The 14,170-nt window shown below is 41.0% G+C and overlaps 4 protein-coding genes and 1 long non-coding RNA gene across 5 annotated transcripts; 3 read left to right on the top strand and 2 right to left on the bottom strand.

Moving 5' to 3' along the window:
* The first annotated feature begins 634 nt into the window (after positions 1-634).
* Positions 635-2,214, top strand: LOC132983786 (trypsin-1-like). The gene is made up of 6 exons (XM_061050251.1): positions 635-777; positions 1,013-1,163; positions 1,266-1,516; positions 1,611-1,747; positions 1,857-1,958; positions 2,057-2,214. Exons 1-6 carry the CDS (start codon positions 738-740, stop codon positions 2,102-2,104), a joined length of 729 nt encoding a protein of 242 aa, XP_060906234.1. The 5' UTR covers positions 635-737; the 3' UTR covers positions 2,105-2,214.
* A 1,651-nt stretch (positions 2,215-3,865) lies between these two features.
* LOC132983780 (trypsin-1-like) lies at positions 3,866-5,471 on the top strand. Its single transcript, XM_061050246.1, has 6 exons — positions 3,866-3,999; positions 4,271-4,421; positions 4,524-4,774; positions 4,869-5,005; positions 5,115-5,216; positions 5,315-5,471. Exons 1-6 carry the CDS (start codon positions 3,960-3,962, stop codon positions 5,360-5,362), a joined length of 729 nt encoding a protein of 242 aa, XP_060906229.1. The 5' UTR covers positions 3,866-3,959; the 3' UTR covers positions 5,363-5,471.
* A 1,942-nt stretch (positions 5,472-7,413) lies between these two features.
* On the bottom strand, positions 7,414-10,887 carry LOC132983778 (serine protease 1-like). Its single transcript, XM_061050244.1, has 5 exons — positions 10,743-10,887; positions 10,500-10,653; positions 10,149-10,408; positions 7,923-8,059; positions 7,414-7,789 (listed from the first exon to the last, which is right to left on the bottom strand). The coding sequence occupies exons 1-5, from the start codon at positions 10,780-10,782 to the stop codon at positions 7,637-7,639; spliced, it is 744 nt and encodes a 247-aa protein (XP_060906227.1). The 5' UTR covers positions 10,783-10,887; the 3' UTR covers positions 7,414-7,636.
* LOC132983787 (uncharacterized) lies at positions 8,431-10,142 on the bottom strand. Its single transcript, XR_009674875.1, has 2 exons — positions 9,834-10,142; positions 8,431-8,728 (listed from the first exon to the last, which is right to left on the bottom strand). It is a non-coding gene; the product is annotated as an uncharacterized LOC132983787 (long non-coding RNA).
* An 838-nt stretch (positions 10,888-11,725) lies between the features above and the next one.
* On the top strand, positions 11,726-14,151 carry LOC132983777 (trypsin-like). The gene is made up of 6 exons (XM_061050242.1): positions 11,726-11,886; positions 12,047-12,203; positions 12,482-12,580; positions 12,723-12,889; positions 13,568-13,704; positions 13,788-14,151. Exons 1-6 carry the CDS (start codon positions 11,727-11,729, stop codon positions 13,938-13,940), a joined length of 873 nt encoding a protein of 290 aa, XP_060906225.1. The 5' UTR covers position 11,726; the 3' UTR covers positions 13,941-14,151.
* Positions 14,152-14,170: the final 19 nt, after the last annotated feature.

Genomic DNA, 14,170 nt, shown 5'->3' with positions numbered 1-14,170 from the left:
TCCTCGCAAACTGCTCAAAAAAGTTGAAGTATTTTTTAGAAGAATTGGAGCAAGTGGTGCTAAGACAGTAAATGTAATTTACTGTTTTGTAACATTTAATATTGATAAACAGATTATCATGTATTTTTCATTTAAATCACAATTCTGTAGGTAATCAATCTGATCAATAAAAAATTAAATGCAGTGAATAAAAAACAATATTTGCATCTGATTTGTTATTATGAATTACTATGAAAATGATGTATGATTGTAATGTATGAATGTATTTCAGCCAGATGCCTCCCCGTAAAAACTGCACATACTCCTATTTATTCTTGTGTTTTAAACTCCAACAGAATACAAAATGTCCATCCCTTCTGTCCTCACACTGGGTAATATTGGTGTCACTTATACTATAATACAACTTTATATGGGGCTGTGAGTGTTACTCTATAAGGTAAGGTGTGTGAAGAGGTATATTGGATGTTATTATTAATAAATACATAAATAAGACAGAGGTTATAGAGCAATATTATGACTTTCAATTGAAATTTTAAAATGAGTTGACTTCTAAGTCGTCCTAACTTCAGCCATGGGAAGTGTTTTTAATCTGATTGATCCCAACATCCAGCTGCAGTGATGTGATTGGCTCTTCAGTGACCAATGAGCATGGTCAGAGAGCAGGGCAGCTCTCCTGACTGTGAATATAAACCAGAGCTCCAGGTAAGGTCTCTCATCCACAAGATCACTCAGCAACCATGATGTCTCTAGTCTTCGTTCTGCTCATCGGAGCTGCTTGTGAGTGTGAACCTCTTTCCCTTTCAGGCTACGGGTCTACTAACCTTTATCCTTGAACTTTACCAAAGCCTATCCCAAAAGGATTTTTGATAACCATCCTCAGTTCTCCAATGAATAATGCAGACTTGGGGTTTGACGAAATATTAAGGAAAAATACAAAGTAGCCTTTATTTTGTGGAGAATGTTTGACATCTTTAAACCAACAACTAAAAAGTAGATATGTGTGCATTTTCAGTCGCCATCGACGACGACAAGATCGTCGGAGGGTATGAGTGCACCCCCCACTCCCAGCCCCATCAGGTCTCTCTGCAGTCTGGCTACCACTTCTGTGGAGGCTCTCTGGTCAACGAGGACTGGGTTGTGTCTGCTGCTCACTGCTACAAGTCGTAAGTACAGTCCTCATGTTTTCTTCAGGTGTTTGCAGCGTCATTATTTATAATGATTTCTGTGTGCTTTTTTCTAATCCCCCACTTTTCTTTCTTTTTTAGTCGTATTCAGGTTCGTCTTGGAGAGCACCACATCAGGGTCAACGAGGGAACCGAGCAGTTCATCAGCTCCTCCCGCGTCATCCGCCACCCCAGGTACAGCTCCTACAACATCAACAACGACGTCATGCTGATCAAGCTGAGCAAGTCCGCCACCCTCAACCAGTACGTGAAGCCTGTGGCTCTGCCCACCAGCTGTGCCCCCGCTGGCACCATGTGCAAAGTCTCCGGCTGGGGCAACACCATGAGCTCCAGTGAGTAACTAATGCTGCATTGACTTCTTAATCTGTAGGTCTGTAATGCATTGTAGCTCCATTTTGATCTCTGCATTTCTCTGTTGATTCTCAGGTGCTGACAGCGACAAGCTGCAGTGCTTGAACATCCCCATCCTGTCCGACAGGGATTGTGATAACTCTTACCCCGGCATGATCACTGACGCCATGTTCTGCGCTGGATACCTGGAGGGAGGCAAGGACTCTTGCCAGGTATGTAATTTAATGTTCAGAAAGAAATACAGGAATAACTATGTGAATTGTCTTGTTTGGCCTTTTAAGGTTTATTAAACCTTTGAAATCCTTCACTCTCTGTTCTCAGGGTGACTCTGGTGGCCCCGTCGTGTGCAACGGTCAGCTGCAGGGTGTTGTGTCCTGGGGCTACGGATGTGCCGAGAGAGATCACCCCGGTGTCTACGCCAAGGTAAACCTAAAATATCTCTTCATAATATGCATAAGTGCCCAGTAATGAGTTATCACTGAAGCTGCTGTGCTAAAACCTTGTTCTGTCTCTGTTTGTAGGTCTGCCTCTTCAACGACTGGCTGGAGAGCACCATGGCCAGCAACTAAGTGATCAAAGTTGATCATCAAGTTCAGTCAACAGCTCAACACCCTGTCTGTTTGTGTTCCATCTTTTTGTACTGGACACTATGACAAATAAAAAAAATGAAAGCACAACACTTGGGTCTGCTTTTTGTGACATCATTTCCCAAAACAGATACTAAAAAGTTAGCTCTCTTTTACAAATCTGAATTGATTCTTTCTTGTGACTTTTTTAATACAATGACTGAGATCTCAGATGAGACAGGACAGCAGGTTCAGACTGACCTAATGGAAATCTCGTTTTTTTTTTTTAAAACAAAGCCAACATATAAGTCGAAACAACTGCAGTACTTTTAGTGTCCACATGAGGCTCATTCCAAAAACCAATGAATCCCCATCATGTCTACTATTAAAATGTCGATTTTTACAGAAGAAATACACCTTTAGAAATGGTTTTGGTCTCTATGGTTTAATTATTTATCATTTAAAACTGTGCAGGGGTTGGATTTTTGATGACTCATTAAAATCAATTATATTAAGGCTAAGAGTAATTAGGCATAATCAGGGGCAAGGCATAAAAACATGAGGAGTTATTTTAAATGATTTATTTCATGCAATAAAAGGTATAAATTGACAAGATCCACAGCTGTGATGATGAATGCAGCTCCTTAGGCATCGTGTAGAGGAGAAACGACGAGAGGAAATTGAACAAAAACTAAAACGATTCATTTAATTTCTTTAACTGTGAGTGTCAAACAGACACAATATTCATTATGGTGTGGACTGCAGAGAGCTGAGGGATATTTGCTTTTTTATCAGCAAGTTACATAAATGAAATGTGTTTTTGTTAGCAGAAGCGACGGGATATCAACACTGATCCCATCTGCGCAGGCTCTGGCTCTCAATACACATTATGTCAGCGCCTGTCAAGGGGCTATTTTTAACTTATCTTTGTACAATGGGAGGAGGTTGAGGCGCATTGTCCATCTGTATATACAGTCAATGGTTCACACACTTCTAAATATAGAGTGACTCGTGTACCTGTGCAATCTGACCAGAGAAACACATGCCAACTTTGACCAAAAAGAGGTGGACTCTAAACTTTAGCCAAAAATTGTTTATCTTAATAATCTTTGGAAAACAAAAGTGCACTAAAATCTTTGACTTGAAGAAAATAAGTAGGGGATGTATTGTGACAATATGCTTTTGCAGAAAGTTATATCATTTATGTTTTTATATCAGGAAGATTGGGAGCCGCTGGTTTTAAGATGAATTTCTTATGCTGCTTAATAGGAATAAAATTTAAGAGCTCAATCTGTGCTTTCCTTTTCTGAAGGGTGATAACAACTCAATGCTGATGATGATATTGGAGTTGATGAAAAAATAAGTGACAGCTGGAGTGTAATGTAAGACTGTTTTTCCAACACAGGCTTGACACTACAACCTGCACATAACCTTTATATTCTTGTGTCTTAATCACAAGTTTTCTTAACAGAATACAAAATGTTCATCCTCTTTGTCATCATCTCACTCCACATAGAACAACTCTTACTACTAAAATATTAAATGAGGGGTGTTAAAAGGGAAGTTGTGTGAACGGGTTCAATGTAACACCCTGTTTGGATAATATGGGTGTTTTAATTTTATAAATACTTAAAACAGAAGAAAGTAGATCTATATTCAGAATTTCCCTTCTGATTAACAAAACTTGCTGACACCACAAACATGTTATCTTGCCACCTGCACCTTTTCCAGCTGCAGTGATGTGATTGGCTCTTTAGTGACCAATGAGCATGGTCAGAGAGAAGGGCAGCTCTCCTGACTGTGACTATAAACCAGAGCTCCAGGTAAGGTCTCTCATCGACAAGATCACTCAGCAACCATGAGGTCTCTAGTCTTCGTTCTGCTCATCGGAGCTGCTTGTGAGTGTGAACCTCTTTCCCTTTCAGGCTTAGGGTCTACTAACCTTTATCCCTGAACTTTACCAAAGCCTATCCCAAAAGGGTTTTTGATTTGATGAAGTTCAAAGTGATCTCTAACCATCCTCAGTTCTCCAATGAATATTGCAGACTTGGGGTTTGACTAAAACTTGAGAAAAACTAGATATTCTTTCTCAAAGTAGCCTTTATTTTGTGGAGAATGTTTGACATCTTTAAACCAACAACTAAAAAGTAGATATGTGTGCATTTTCAGTCGCCATCGACGACGACAAGATCGTCGGAGGGTATGAGTGCACCCCCCACTCCCAGCCCCATCAGGTCTCTCTGCAGTCTGGCTACCACTTCTGTGGAGGCTCTCTGGTCAACGAGGACTGGGTTGTGTCTGCTGCTCACTGCTACAAGTCGTAAGTACAGTCCTCATGTTTTCTTCAGGTGTTTGCAGCTTCATTATTTATAATGATTTCTGTGTGCTTTTTTCTAATCCCCCACTTTTCTTTCTTTTTTAGTCGTATTGAGGTTCGTCTTGGAGAGCACCACATCAGGGTCAACGAGGGAACCGAGCAGTTCATCAGCTCCTCCCGCGTCATCCGCCACCCCAGGTACAGCTCCTACAACATCAACAACGACGTCATGCTGATCAAGCTGAGCAAGTCCGCCACCCTCAACCAGTACGTGAAGCCTGTGGCTCTGCCCACCAGCTGTGCCCCCGCTGGCACCATGTGCAAAGTCTCCGGCTGGGGCAACACCATGAGCTCCAGTGAGTAACTAATGCTGCATTGACTTCTTAATCTGTAGGTCTGTAATGCATTGTAGCTCCATTTTGATCTCTGCATTTCTCTGTTGATTCTCAGGTGCTGACAGCAACAAGCTGCAGTGCTTGAACATCCCCATCCTGTCCGACAGGGATTGTGATAACTCTTACCCCGGCATGATCACTGACGCCATGTTCTGCGCTGGATACCTGGAGGGAGGCAAGGACTCTTGCCAGGTATGTCATTTAATGTTCAGAAAGAAATACAGGAATAACTATGTGAATTGTCTTGTTTGGCCTTTTAAGGTTTATTAAACCTTTGAAATCCTTCACTCTCTGTTCTCAGGGTGACTCTGGTGGCCCCGTCGTGTGCAACGGTCAGCTGCAGGGTGTTGTGTCCTGGGGCTACGGATGTGCCGAGAGAGATCACCCCGGTGTCTACGCCAAGGTAAACCTAAAATATCTCTTCATAATATGCATAAGTGCCCAGTAATGAGTTATCACTGAAGCTGCTGTGCTAAAACCTTGTTCTGTCTCTGTTTGTAGGTCTGCCTCTTCAACGACTGGCTGGAGAGCACCATGGCCAGCAACTAAGTGATCAAAGTTGATCATCAAGTTCAGTCAACAGCTCAACACCCTGTCTGTTTATGTTCCATCTTTTTGTACTGGACACTATGACAAATAAAAAAATGAAAGCACAACACTTGGGTCTGCTTTTTGTGACATCATTTCCAAGAATAGCAAAGTTAAAAAAATATTTTTTTTGATTTTTTAATGCCTTAGTTTCCAGCTCATCTCTTGTAGTTTTTCCAACGAATGCAGCCTAATTATAAACTTTTACAGCGGAGGGGTTACTGCCCTTTGTGATGTCATAAAGGGAAAATCTCCAAACAGCCTGTTTGATAACACATGTTCTGAAAAGTGGAGTAGGCAAAAGATGGAGAGGATTGACTTTTCTCATAATTGGGGGGTTTGTAGACAGGATAAGGACACATTAGAAAAACATGTTAAAGTGTATCTTGTATAATATATGACCTTTAAACTAAATTATGTCATGTGATAAATCACAGAGAATAACCAAAAAATCAAAAGAGTAATTTTATTCCCTTTCAGACTGATATGAATTCATTTAGGTTTTAAAAACAGGAACAGAAAGGTCTTTGGTCTGAATGTCCTGCTCATAAGTTTAGATCTTCCATACATGAGCACACATTTGTCCACATCTAAAAGCAACATACGTTTTTCTTCTAAATACAAGCATTGAGTTTAAAAATATTCTCATCCTTTTAGGATTTGTCAGAAAAAAATCATTTTCAAGAAAGAAATGACTTGAAGAATGCGTCTGAATTTTTTCCACATAACTTTGAAACAAAATACATTTATAACAGAGAAGCAACTTTTCAAATTTCTCTTCCACAAAATATGTGAAAGGAAGGACTCACTGCCAGGTTTGCAATACTGAATGGAACGCTTTTGGACAAATGTGAAAAGCAGTATAATTCCTCTTCAGATTATTGTTGCATGCTGACATTGATGAATGGGCTGTGGCAACATCTGAGCTCTTCCTTCCCCGGCGTATAAAGCATTCTGCACTCAGGAGATGGGAAATCAAAATTAGAGAAGTATTCAAGTTCTTTAACCAATGACAAACTAAAAAATGAACACAAACACATTAAAACTATCCATGCGGATCTATTCACTTGTGGACACAGTTTGTGTTTCTGTATGTATCTTGTATTAATGGAAACAGAAAGTTGAGGATGCAAAAGTCAAGTCCCACACTGTGCAGCGTTGAAGTGTAGTGAACCACATGGAATTGAACCAGAAGTTCAATCAAAGTACATTCAGCTGTAGTGTGCCTCATATTTCTCACATAGTGATTAATGTTGTATTTTTTTGGGGGGCAATTTCTGTGCAGTTAGTTACAGAGGAAAGACATGATTGAGGCCACAAATGGAAAGTAATATTTCTTATACTTATTTTTTTTACCATGGCTGCTTTGCTGTTATTGAACCCATTTGACAAGCCCCGTTTTATTATTGACAATTATAAACAAATATTCTTCAAATTTGATGCATTCCAATTTGGGAGTGACCCTATTAAATAAGTCATCCTGCTCGGTGCAGCATTCCCCCCCCCCGGACTCTAGTTTCTGGAAGGCAATCATCCGACTGAACAACATTAAAAAGCTGACATTTTGTGCACCTTAACATGCATGGTTGGCTATTTTGGTTTGTATATGGTCTATAAATAAGTGGACACATTTGCAATACATTTTTTAAGAAACCTTGTTAAGAATTCCTCACCACATGTCTGTTGGCAGTATGATCATTTTATAACAAGCATTTTATCTTTTTCTTCTTCTTTTCTTTCTCCCTCTGGTGTTTCTGCTGTGGCTCAACATTTATTTAGAAGAAAGTGGAAGCCTGCAAAGCTTTCACAGAAGCTTCCCCCACACTGACTCTGAGTTCGGGTTTGCTCACAGCTTATGTCATTTTATGATTGTTTTTGTTTTTACAGTGCAGTAACATTGTCATTGTGATTATTTGACTTCAAGTATTCAGAAAATAGAAACATAGGTAAAAGCATCTGTCCTGGGAGCAGATGGAGCACTACTGTATTGTCAACAATAATAAACACACTGATGCATCACAAAATGTTAGATTTTATTGATTGTGCCCAGACTAAACATCTCCCTCTCCATCTCTCTCTCTCGGTTTCTGTTTGTTTCTCTCTCTTCCTCCTCTGCTCTTCTGCTGCTCCTCTTTCTGACACTTCCCACCAACATCTCCTGTCTCTGTCTCCTTCAATTTCGCTCAACCTCTGGTTTCCTCGCCGTCATGTAGCTCTGTGATGGGAGATCACAGCCTAGCTGTATCTGGTAAGAGTATCGTTGATCCAGGGCATCAGAGAGCAGACTTTGGTGTAAACGCCCGGGTAGTTGGGCAGAGCGCAGCCCTGCCCCCAAGAGACAATACCATGCAGCACCTCATTACACACCAAAGGACCACCAGAGTCACCCTGAGCAGGAAGGAGGAAGAGGGAGAAGAGAGGATTTAATGCCTTCCATTATCTTATACCATTAAAGGAATATTTTACATCATCACAGACCATCAAACCTTTTTGGATGTGCTGTGTAATTGTGTGAAAGTACCTGACAAGCATCTTTGCCTCCCTCCAGGTATCCGGCACACACCATGCGGTCAGTGATCTTGCCAGGATAGGAACCTTCACAGTCTTTGTCAGACATGATGGGGACTTTCACACACTGCAGGTTGAACGGGTTGAACACTGCGGATAAGAGCAGGAGAGACAGATCATGAGGGGATGATGAAGTCAGTATTTGTTTTTACCTTAAGCTGGCAACATCAGCAAAGAAAATGAGACTTATGTGGCTATCTTCAATACAGATATGAAAGAAGCTTTTAGCACTATGTCAGGTATTTAGACATGTGTTGCATATTTACTTATGACCTACTTATAAAAAACGAAAAAAATAAAAAAAAATGCCAAATGAATAGCTGAGGAGTGCTTCCTCACAAATTAAGGTTTCAAAGACAGGTGCTCTTTGGATTCAAGGAAAAATCATAAAATCAAAAAGTTGACTTGTGGCACATGCCCTGATGAAGACTAGCCCATATATTCATTTTCACAAAGCAGCGTGTTTTGGACATTTTCGGTTATGACTCATTGACCACCAAGCAGAACTCAAGTCTAATCTGTGGGCGACAGTTGGCAAGCAATCCACATTTTCTACCATGCTACATTAGCTCAGCTCTGGAAAAAACTGCCAGCCTAAGTTCTTAATTAGCACATTTAGCACTTTGTCCCTCTCTTTCATACGCTAACAATCCCAACATCCACTCATTACAGCAAAGATATGACATATTGATTATAGATAGATACAATGATACAATATAGATTAAATCGTTTTACTATAGTTTTGTATATATTTTAATACTGTCTAAAGCAGTGGTTCTCAAACTTTTTAGACTGTGTACCACCTCCGAAAATATTTGGCTCTCCAAGTACCACCATTATGGTAGACATTAAAATACACTGTAGGCCTATTTCAACACACATTTTACGCAGGAGGCAAATTAATTCATAAAAAGAATATTATTTAATATTGACTGTTGGCAGCCACACTATAGGCCTACTAAGGGCTAGCGCTAGAACTGGCACTTAAACTAACACAACTCTGACATTTGACAAAATCAAAAAAAGTGCAGAACAATAAAAGTATAAACAACTTTATACCAACAACCTGTTTGAGAATATTTAATCTCCAGTGTTTCCCACAAAGATGATACATGGGCCCAAGTATATTTCCGACCTGTTCATATTGAATTTTTCATTTATTCATAAAATTGCTGCGTGTGTGCGGACGCGCGCGTGTGCGAGAGAGCGCGTGAGAGAGTGAACGCGCGAGAGTGCAGGCTCCGTACAACCAGAGCCTCTGTACTATAAGTCTCTGCGTTCAACATAGCAAAACTCCCTTTAAAAACTCCTGCGCATAATTAAGACAGCAAAAGAGAGCAGAATCACATCAGCTTCAGAGCAATAGAGAGAGAGAGAGGGTGAGCGACTGTCCATACACTCTTGTAAATGCATCACAACAGAAGCATCTCCTGACTCCATTTTAAAAATGTTAATGTACAGCTGCTTGCCACCGATTCTGTGCTGAACTCCAATAAATAACAGAATATGTGTTAATGTAGACCTACAGCTGCTTGCTGTTGATTCAGTACTGAATTATAACAGAATATCAAGTGGAAATTTTCAAAACATAAGGCATACTCCTGTTGTTGTTTATGTCTATGCGCGCGAGCATACATTGAGCAGATTAAAGTTGTTTGTTGCAAAAACTAGATTAATTTAGAGGGGAAAACACATTTGATATTAAAACAACCCAATAGATACAAGACAGATAAGAGAAGAGTATGACAAAAAAAAAAAAAAAAAATTGGCGTTTTATGCTGAACGTTTTTTTTTTTTTTTAATATTGTGGAGATTTCTTTGCGTAACACCACAGGGAGCCCGCGTACCATAGTTTGAGAACCACTGGTCTAAATAAATGTTTATCTCTGTCGTTATCTTTGTGGTATCCCTTTTTTTGTCGGCACTTCATGTCTCTCAGTTAAAGGTTAGACTTGGTTTGGTTGTCTTGTGTCCAAAGAATGTAACATTTGCTTTAAAGAAAAATGAAGATTTATTTAAGGCTTTTTTTCCCAAAGTGTTCAGCTATACGGAAGGCCAGGAGTGCAATAATTAATCTCCTCTCATCAAAAAACATGAAACAAGAACATCAAAACACACACAGAAATTTATATTTTTACCCTTCTTATTGATTTTGAATGTCAATTACATGATAGCTCACCTTCATCTGAGTAGATGTTCCCCCATCCGGACACCGTACACATGTCACCAGCTGTGGGGCAGGCAGTGGGCAGGGCGACAGGTTTGACGTACTGGTTCAGTGTGACTTTATGGGACAGCTTCATCAGCATGATGTCATAGTCCAGGGTCTTGTAGTCGTAACTCTCATGCCAGTAGATGGCATCGACAGACATGTACTGCTCTGTACCCTCATTCACCCAGATGTGGTGATCACCCAAGACAGCAATCTGTGTGTAGGGGCTGGAATGGTGACGAAAACACAAAATCAGCATAAGTATCTGAAATTTTAGTTCGTACTGAAAACTTTAAAAAATGTAAAAGTAATACAAACTTCTGCCAGCAGTGGGCAGCAGAGATGATCCACTGGTCGTTGATGAGGGAGCCACCACAGTAGTGGTAGCCGATATTGATAGACACCTGCCAGGGTTGACCATGTTTTGAACACTCGTAGCCACCCACAATCCTGTCATCTGTAGGGGCTGCAGCTGTTGGGTACAGGAAACAAAAATGTTTTACTCATAATTGTAACAGTTTTTTTTAGCCTGTATGACTGGTATATGCAGATTTGCTTTACCTGCAGCACCCAAGAGTGCGAGAACAATCAGGCCAATCATCTTGAGGCTAACTCAAGCCCTCCTACGACTAGACTAGATGAGTGATCAATCACTCACTGCATTTATACCTTAACTCCTCAGTGTCTTCCATGCACCACCTCCCCCTTTCTCAGTTACTCCAAACCTCCACCCACCCTTCAAATGTTTGTCCACTCCTCCTGGCCCAGTCCCTACCCCCCAAAACATAACCTTATCTTCTTATGTTCCATGTTCATTCTTAATGAACGTGAATGTTAGAGTTAATAAGTGAGCCACATCTTGCACATCTTAGGCTTAGGTTTTCTCAGTTTTTGACAGATCATTTGGGAGATTTTCTGCACCGTCCCTCTAAATAAATGTATTTTCTTTTCATCGGCTGCACATGTGCGAGCAGCTTTTTAGCAGACACTGCATTTATATTAACTATCCATTTTGTGTGGCTACATATTGTGTAATAAAACAGTAAGGAATGATTTAACTTCAGTCATTAAAGCGTAAAGACTATTGAGTGCCGCCTGACAGAGAAAAATGAAAAACAGGCTTCAGCAGGTTGTTTGTTTTCTTCTGAGACCACAGATGACTTCTTTCTCACCCGTCTTGGCTTTCTTTCAAGGGCGTCCAAAAGTGGAGCCGTAAACAGGCACATTTATCTACTTTTTTCTCAGAAACTAACTAAATCTCTGCCAACAAAGTCTCCAGGTTGAAATCAAGCCGCTTTATAAATTGGAACAAGCCTTTAAATAAGTTAACTATATTCCAGAGTGAGCCATGAGGGAAACATAAACAGGTGATAAATGTGTGGAGACCTTGGTCTACATTATAAATAAGGTGCACAGATGACATAATCACAGGGGGTGAGCTACGATGGGACAGAAGTGGGCAAACAAAGAAATTGGAGCATGATAAGAAAGTAGATTTGGGTTGACACTTAACGCCAAGAGGGAAAACAGTGTGTGAAGACACAGATGGGGTCAACAGGAGGAGAGAGAAGAGGCGGGAGGACCAGAATGAGCACAGTGGGGCTGCTGGGATATAAATACGAGCCGGGGAGTGTACAGGTGTCTTCTGAGCATTCACCTGACAACATGACACTGCTCGCTCTACTGCTGATGGTTGGAGCTGCTGGTAAAGATAGAAACACACACTTAGATACTGTATATAAACTGCATTTAGCACACACTTAGCCACATGTGTACCTTAAGCTCAGTGTCTGATATATTAGAATGGTAAGCTGTTTCTTAAAAACCCTTTGTCTCCTCGTGTGTGTTTGTTTGTGTGTGTTCAGCGGCAGTTCCCCGCGAAGATGGCAGGATCATTGGCGGACAGGAGTGTGAGCCGCACTCCCGTCCTTTCATGGCCTCCCTAAACTATGGTTACCACTTCTGTGGCGGGGTGCTCATCAACAAGCAGTGGGTGCTCTCTGTTGCCCACTGCTGGTACAAGTAAGTATGTAGGCTACTGACTGAGAAATATTATGGACACATTACCTTCTGTTGTCAGGTTCCATTCCTCCCCCTACACGTCTGGATTCAATTTTATGCATTAGACTTCGTGGAGAGTTGAAAATAAATACATCAGAATCAGAAGTTGGAAGACTAATGGTTCAGTCAAGACAAAGCTCATAGAGTTGTGCAGTCTAAGTAAAATAGAGAAAGACTGAACAAACCAAATGCATTTTGGCCTTTCATATTATGTGAGTGTATTTCTGCTCCTTTCTCAGTCCCTACGCAATGCAGATCATGCTGGGAGAACACGATCTGCGAACCTTTGAGGGCACAGAGCAACTCATGAAGACAGAAACCATCATCTGGCACCCTAGGTGAGTGAAGAAATGAACCGTCCAGTGTGAGAATGTCTTTACATAATTTAACTATCCTCTTTTTTCATTCACTCATACATTCAGTGAAGAGAAACACAGTGAATCTTTGATATTACTTTACACGTACCTCCTCTATTTGCAGTTATGACTATCAGACGCTGGATTACGACATTATGCTTATCAAGCTCTTCCACCCGGTGGAGGTGACCGAGGCAGTCGCACCCATTCCCCTGCCCACAGGCTGCCCAATGGGTGGGCTCCCCTGCTCTGTGTCCGGCTGGGGAAACACGGCCATGGATGGCGAGGAAGGTGCTAGCAAGATGCATTACTTGCTCCCTCAATGTTTTATACATAGGCTTACACTTTAGGTCACCAAAAACAGGATAGGGTCAAACACCTGCTGAGACAAAGTCTTAGTTTATCTGTGCAGAACTTCACCATTCATACTCAAGTTTCACTCAAAGTTAAATGAAAGAGCGTGTCAGTAGAAGGGAATGTTTACATGTTATATTGGTAGATTGTAATCATTGGGAGGCATATATATATATGAAAGTGCAAACTGACCATGCCCCTTTTTTCCAAAATGTAAGACAACAGAGAGCCGCACCATCCACTAGCAGATCCCACAAATCCAACCCTTAATGTTTATTCTGTTTATTCAGCTCTGGGCTTTAAAAAGGTCTCCAAATAATACTATAGTCTGAGAAACTGGAAAGAAATTGTGTTGATCTTGCTAAAGAAAATTATTGAGAAACTAAAGCAAAATTGTGACCTTTATTTGTAGTTTTTAGAATAGAATAATAAAAGTTTGAGTGGGAGTGATTTTGGCTTTGGGATGATATTTGCTGTCAGACTGAAGAAATGAACAAACTGATTGTTCGAGTTGTTGTTGGCAGTAGAAAAAAATGAATCTTCCCAATCTTCCCCTGTAAATATTTGATGCACTATAGATTTCTCATGTTTTATTCCCGTCTCTGTCTGTTTCAGTGTACATGCCGAGCCATCTGCAGTGTTTGGATGTGCCCGCGGTGGATGACGCGGACTGTGAGAATGCCTATCCTGGTATGATTACACGCAGGATGTTTTGTGCTGGATACATGGACGGAGGCAGAGATGCATGCAATGTGAGTTTTTTCAGTAAATACTTACAAAGTCTGATTGGACCCAGCGCCTTCTGGCTCACACTCTCTCTTCTCTGTTGTGTCAGGGTGACTCTGGCAGCCCTCTGGTGTGTATTGGAGAGCTCTATGGCCTGGTGTCATGGGGTCAGGGATGTGCCCTGCCCAACTACCCTGGAGTCTACGTCAAAGTGTGCGAGTTCTTGTACTGGATTGAAGACGTCCTGGCTGACAACTCCTAAAGAAATGACCCTTTTATCACTTGCTTTTCCTCCACCCGTTCCTCTCTATCCTCCAGCCTTTATGACATCTCATTTTCTTTTAGAGCCCTGACTTTTATTTCTCTCTCTCTCTCTCTCTCTCTCTCTCTCTCTCTCTGGTGACTCCTCTGAAGTGTTCTCAACACACATAAACCAGAATGAAGTAAACAAAATAAAAACCACTTGATGTTCACTTCTCATTTCCCTGACCC

This window comes from Labrus mixtus, chromosome 11, assembly GCF_963584025.1.
Source record: "Labrus mixtus chromosome 11, fLabMix1.1, whole genome shotgun sequence".
Classification (NCBI taxonomy): Eukaryota; Metazoa; Chordata; class Actinopteri; order Labriformes; family Labridae; genus Labrus; species Labrus mixtus.
Note: the sequence above shows the minus strand (reverse complement) of the source record. Positions and strands in the feature narration are given on the sequence as shown.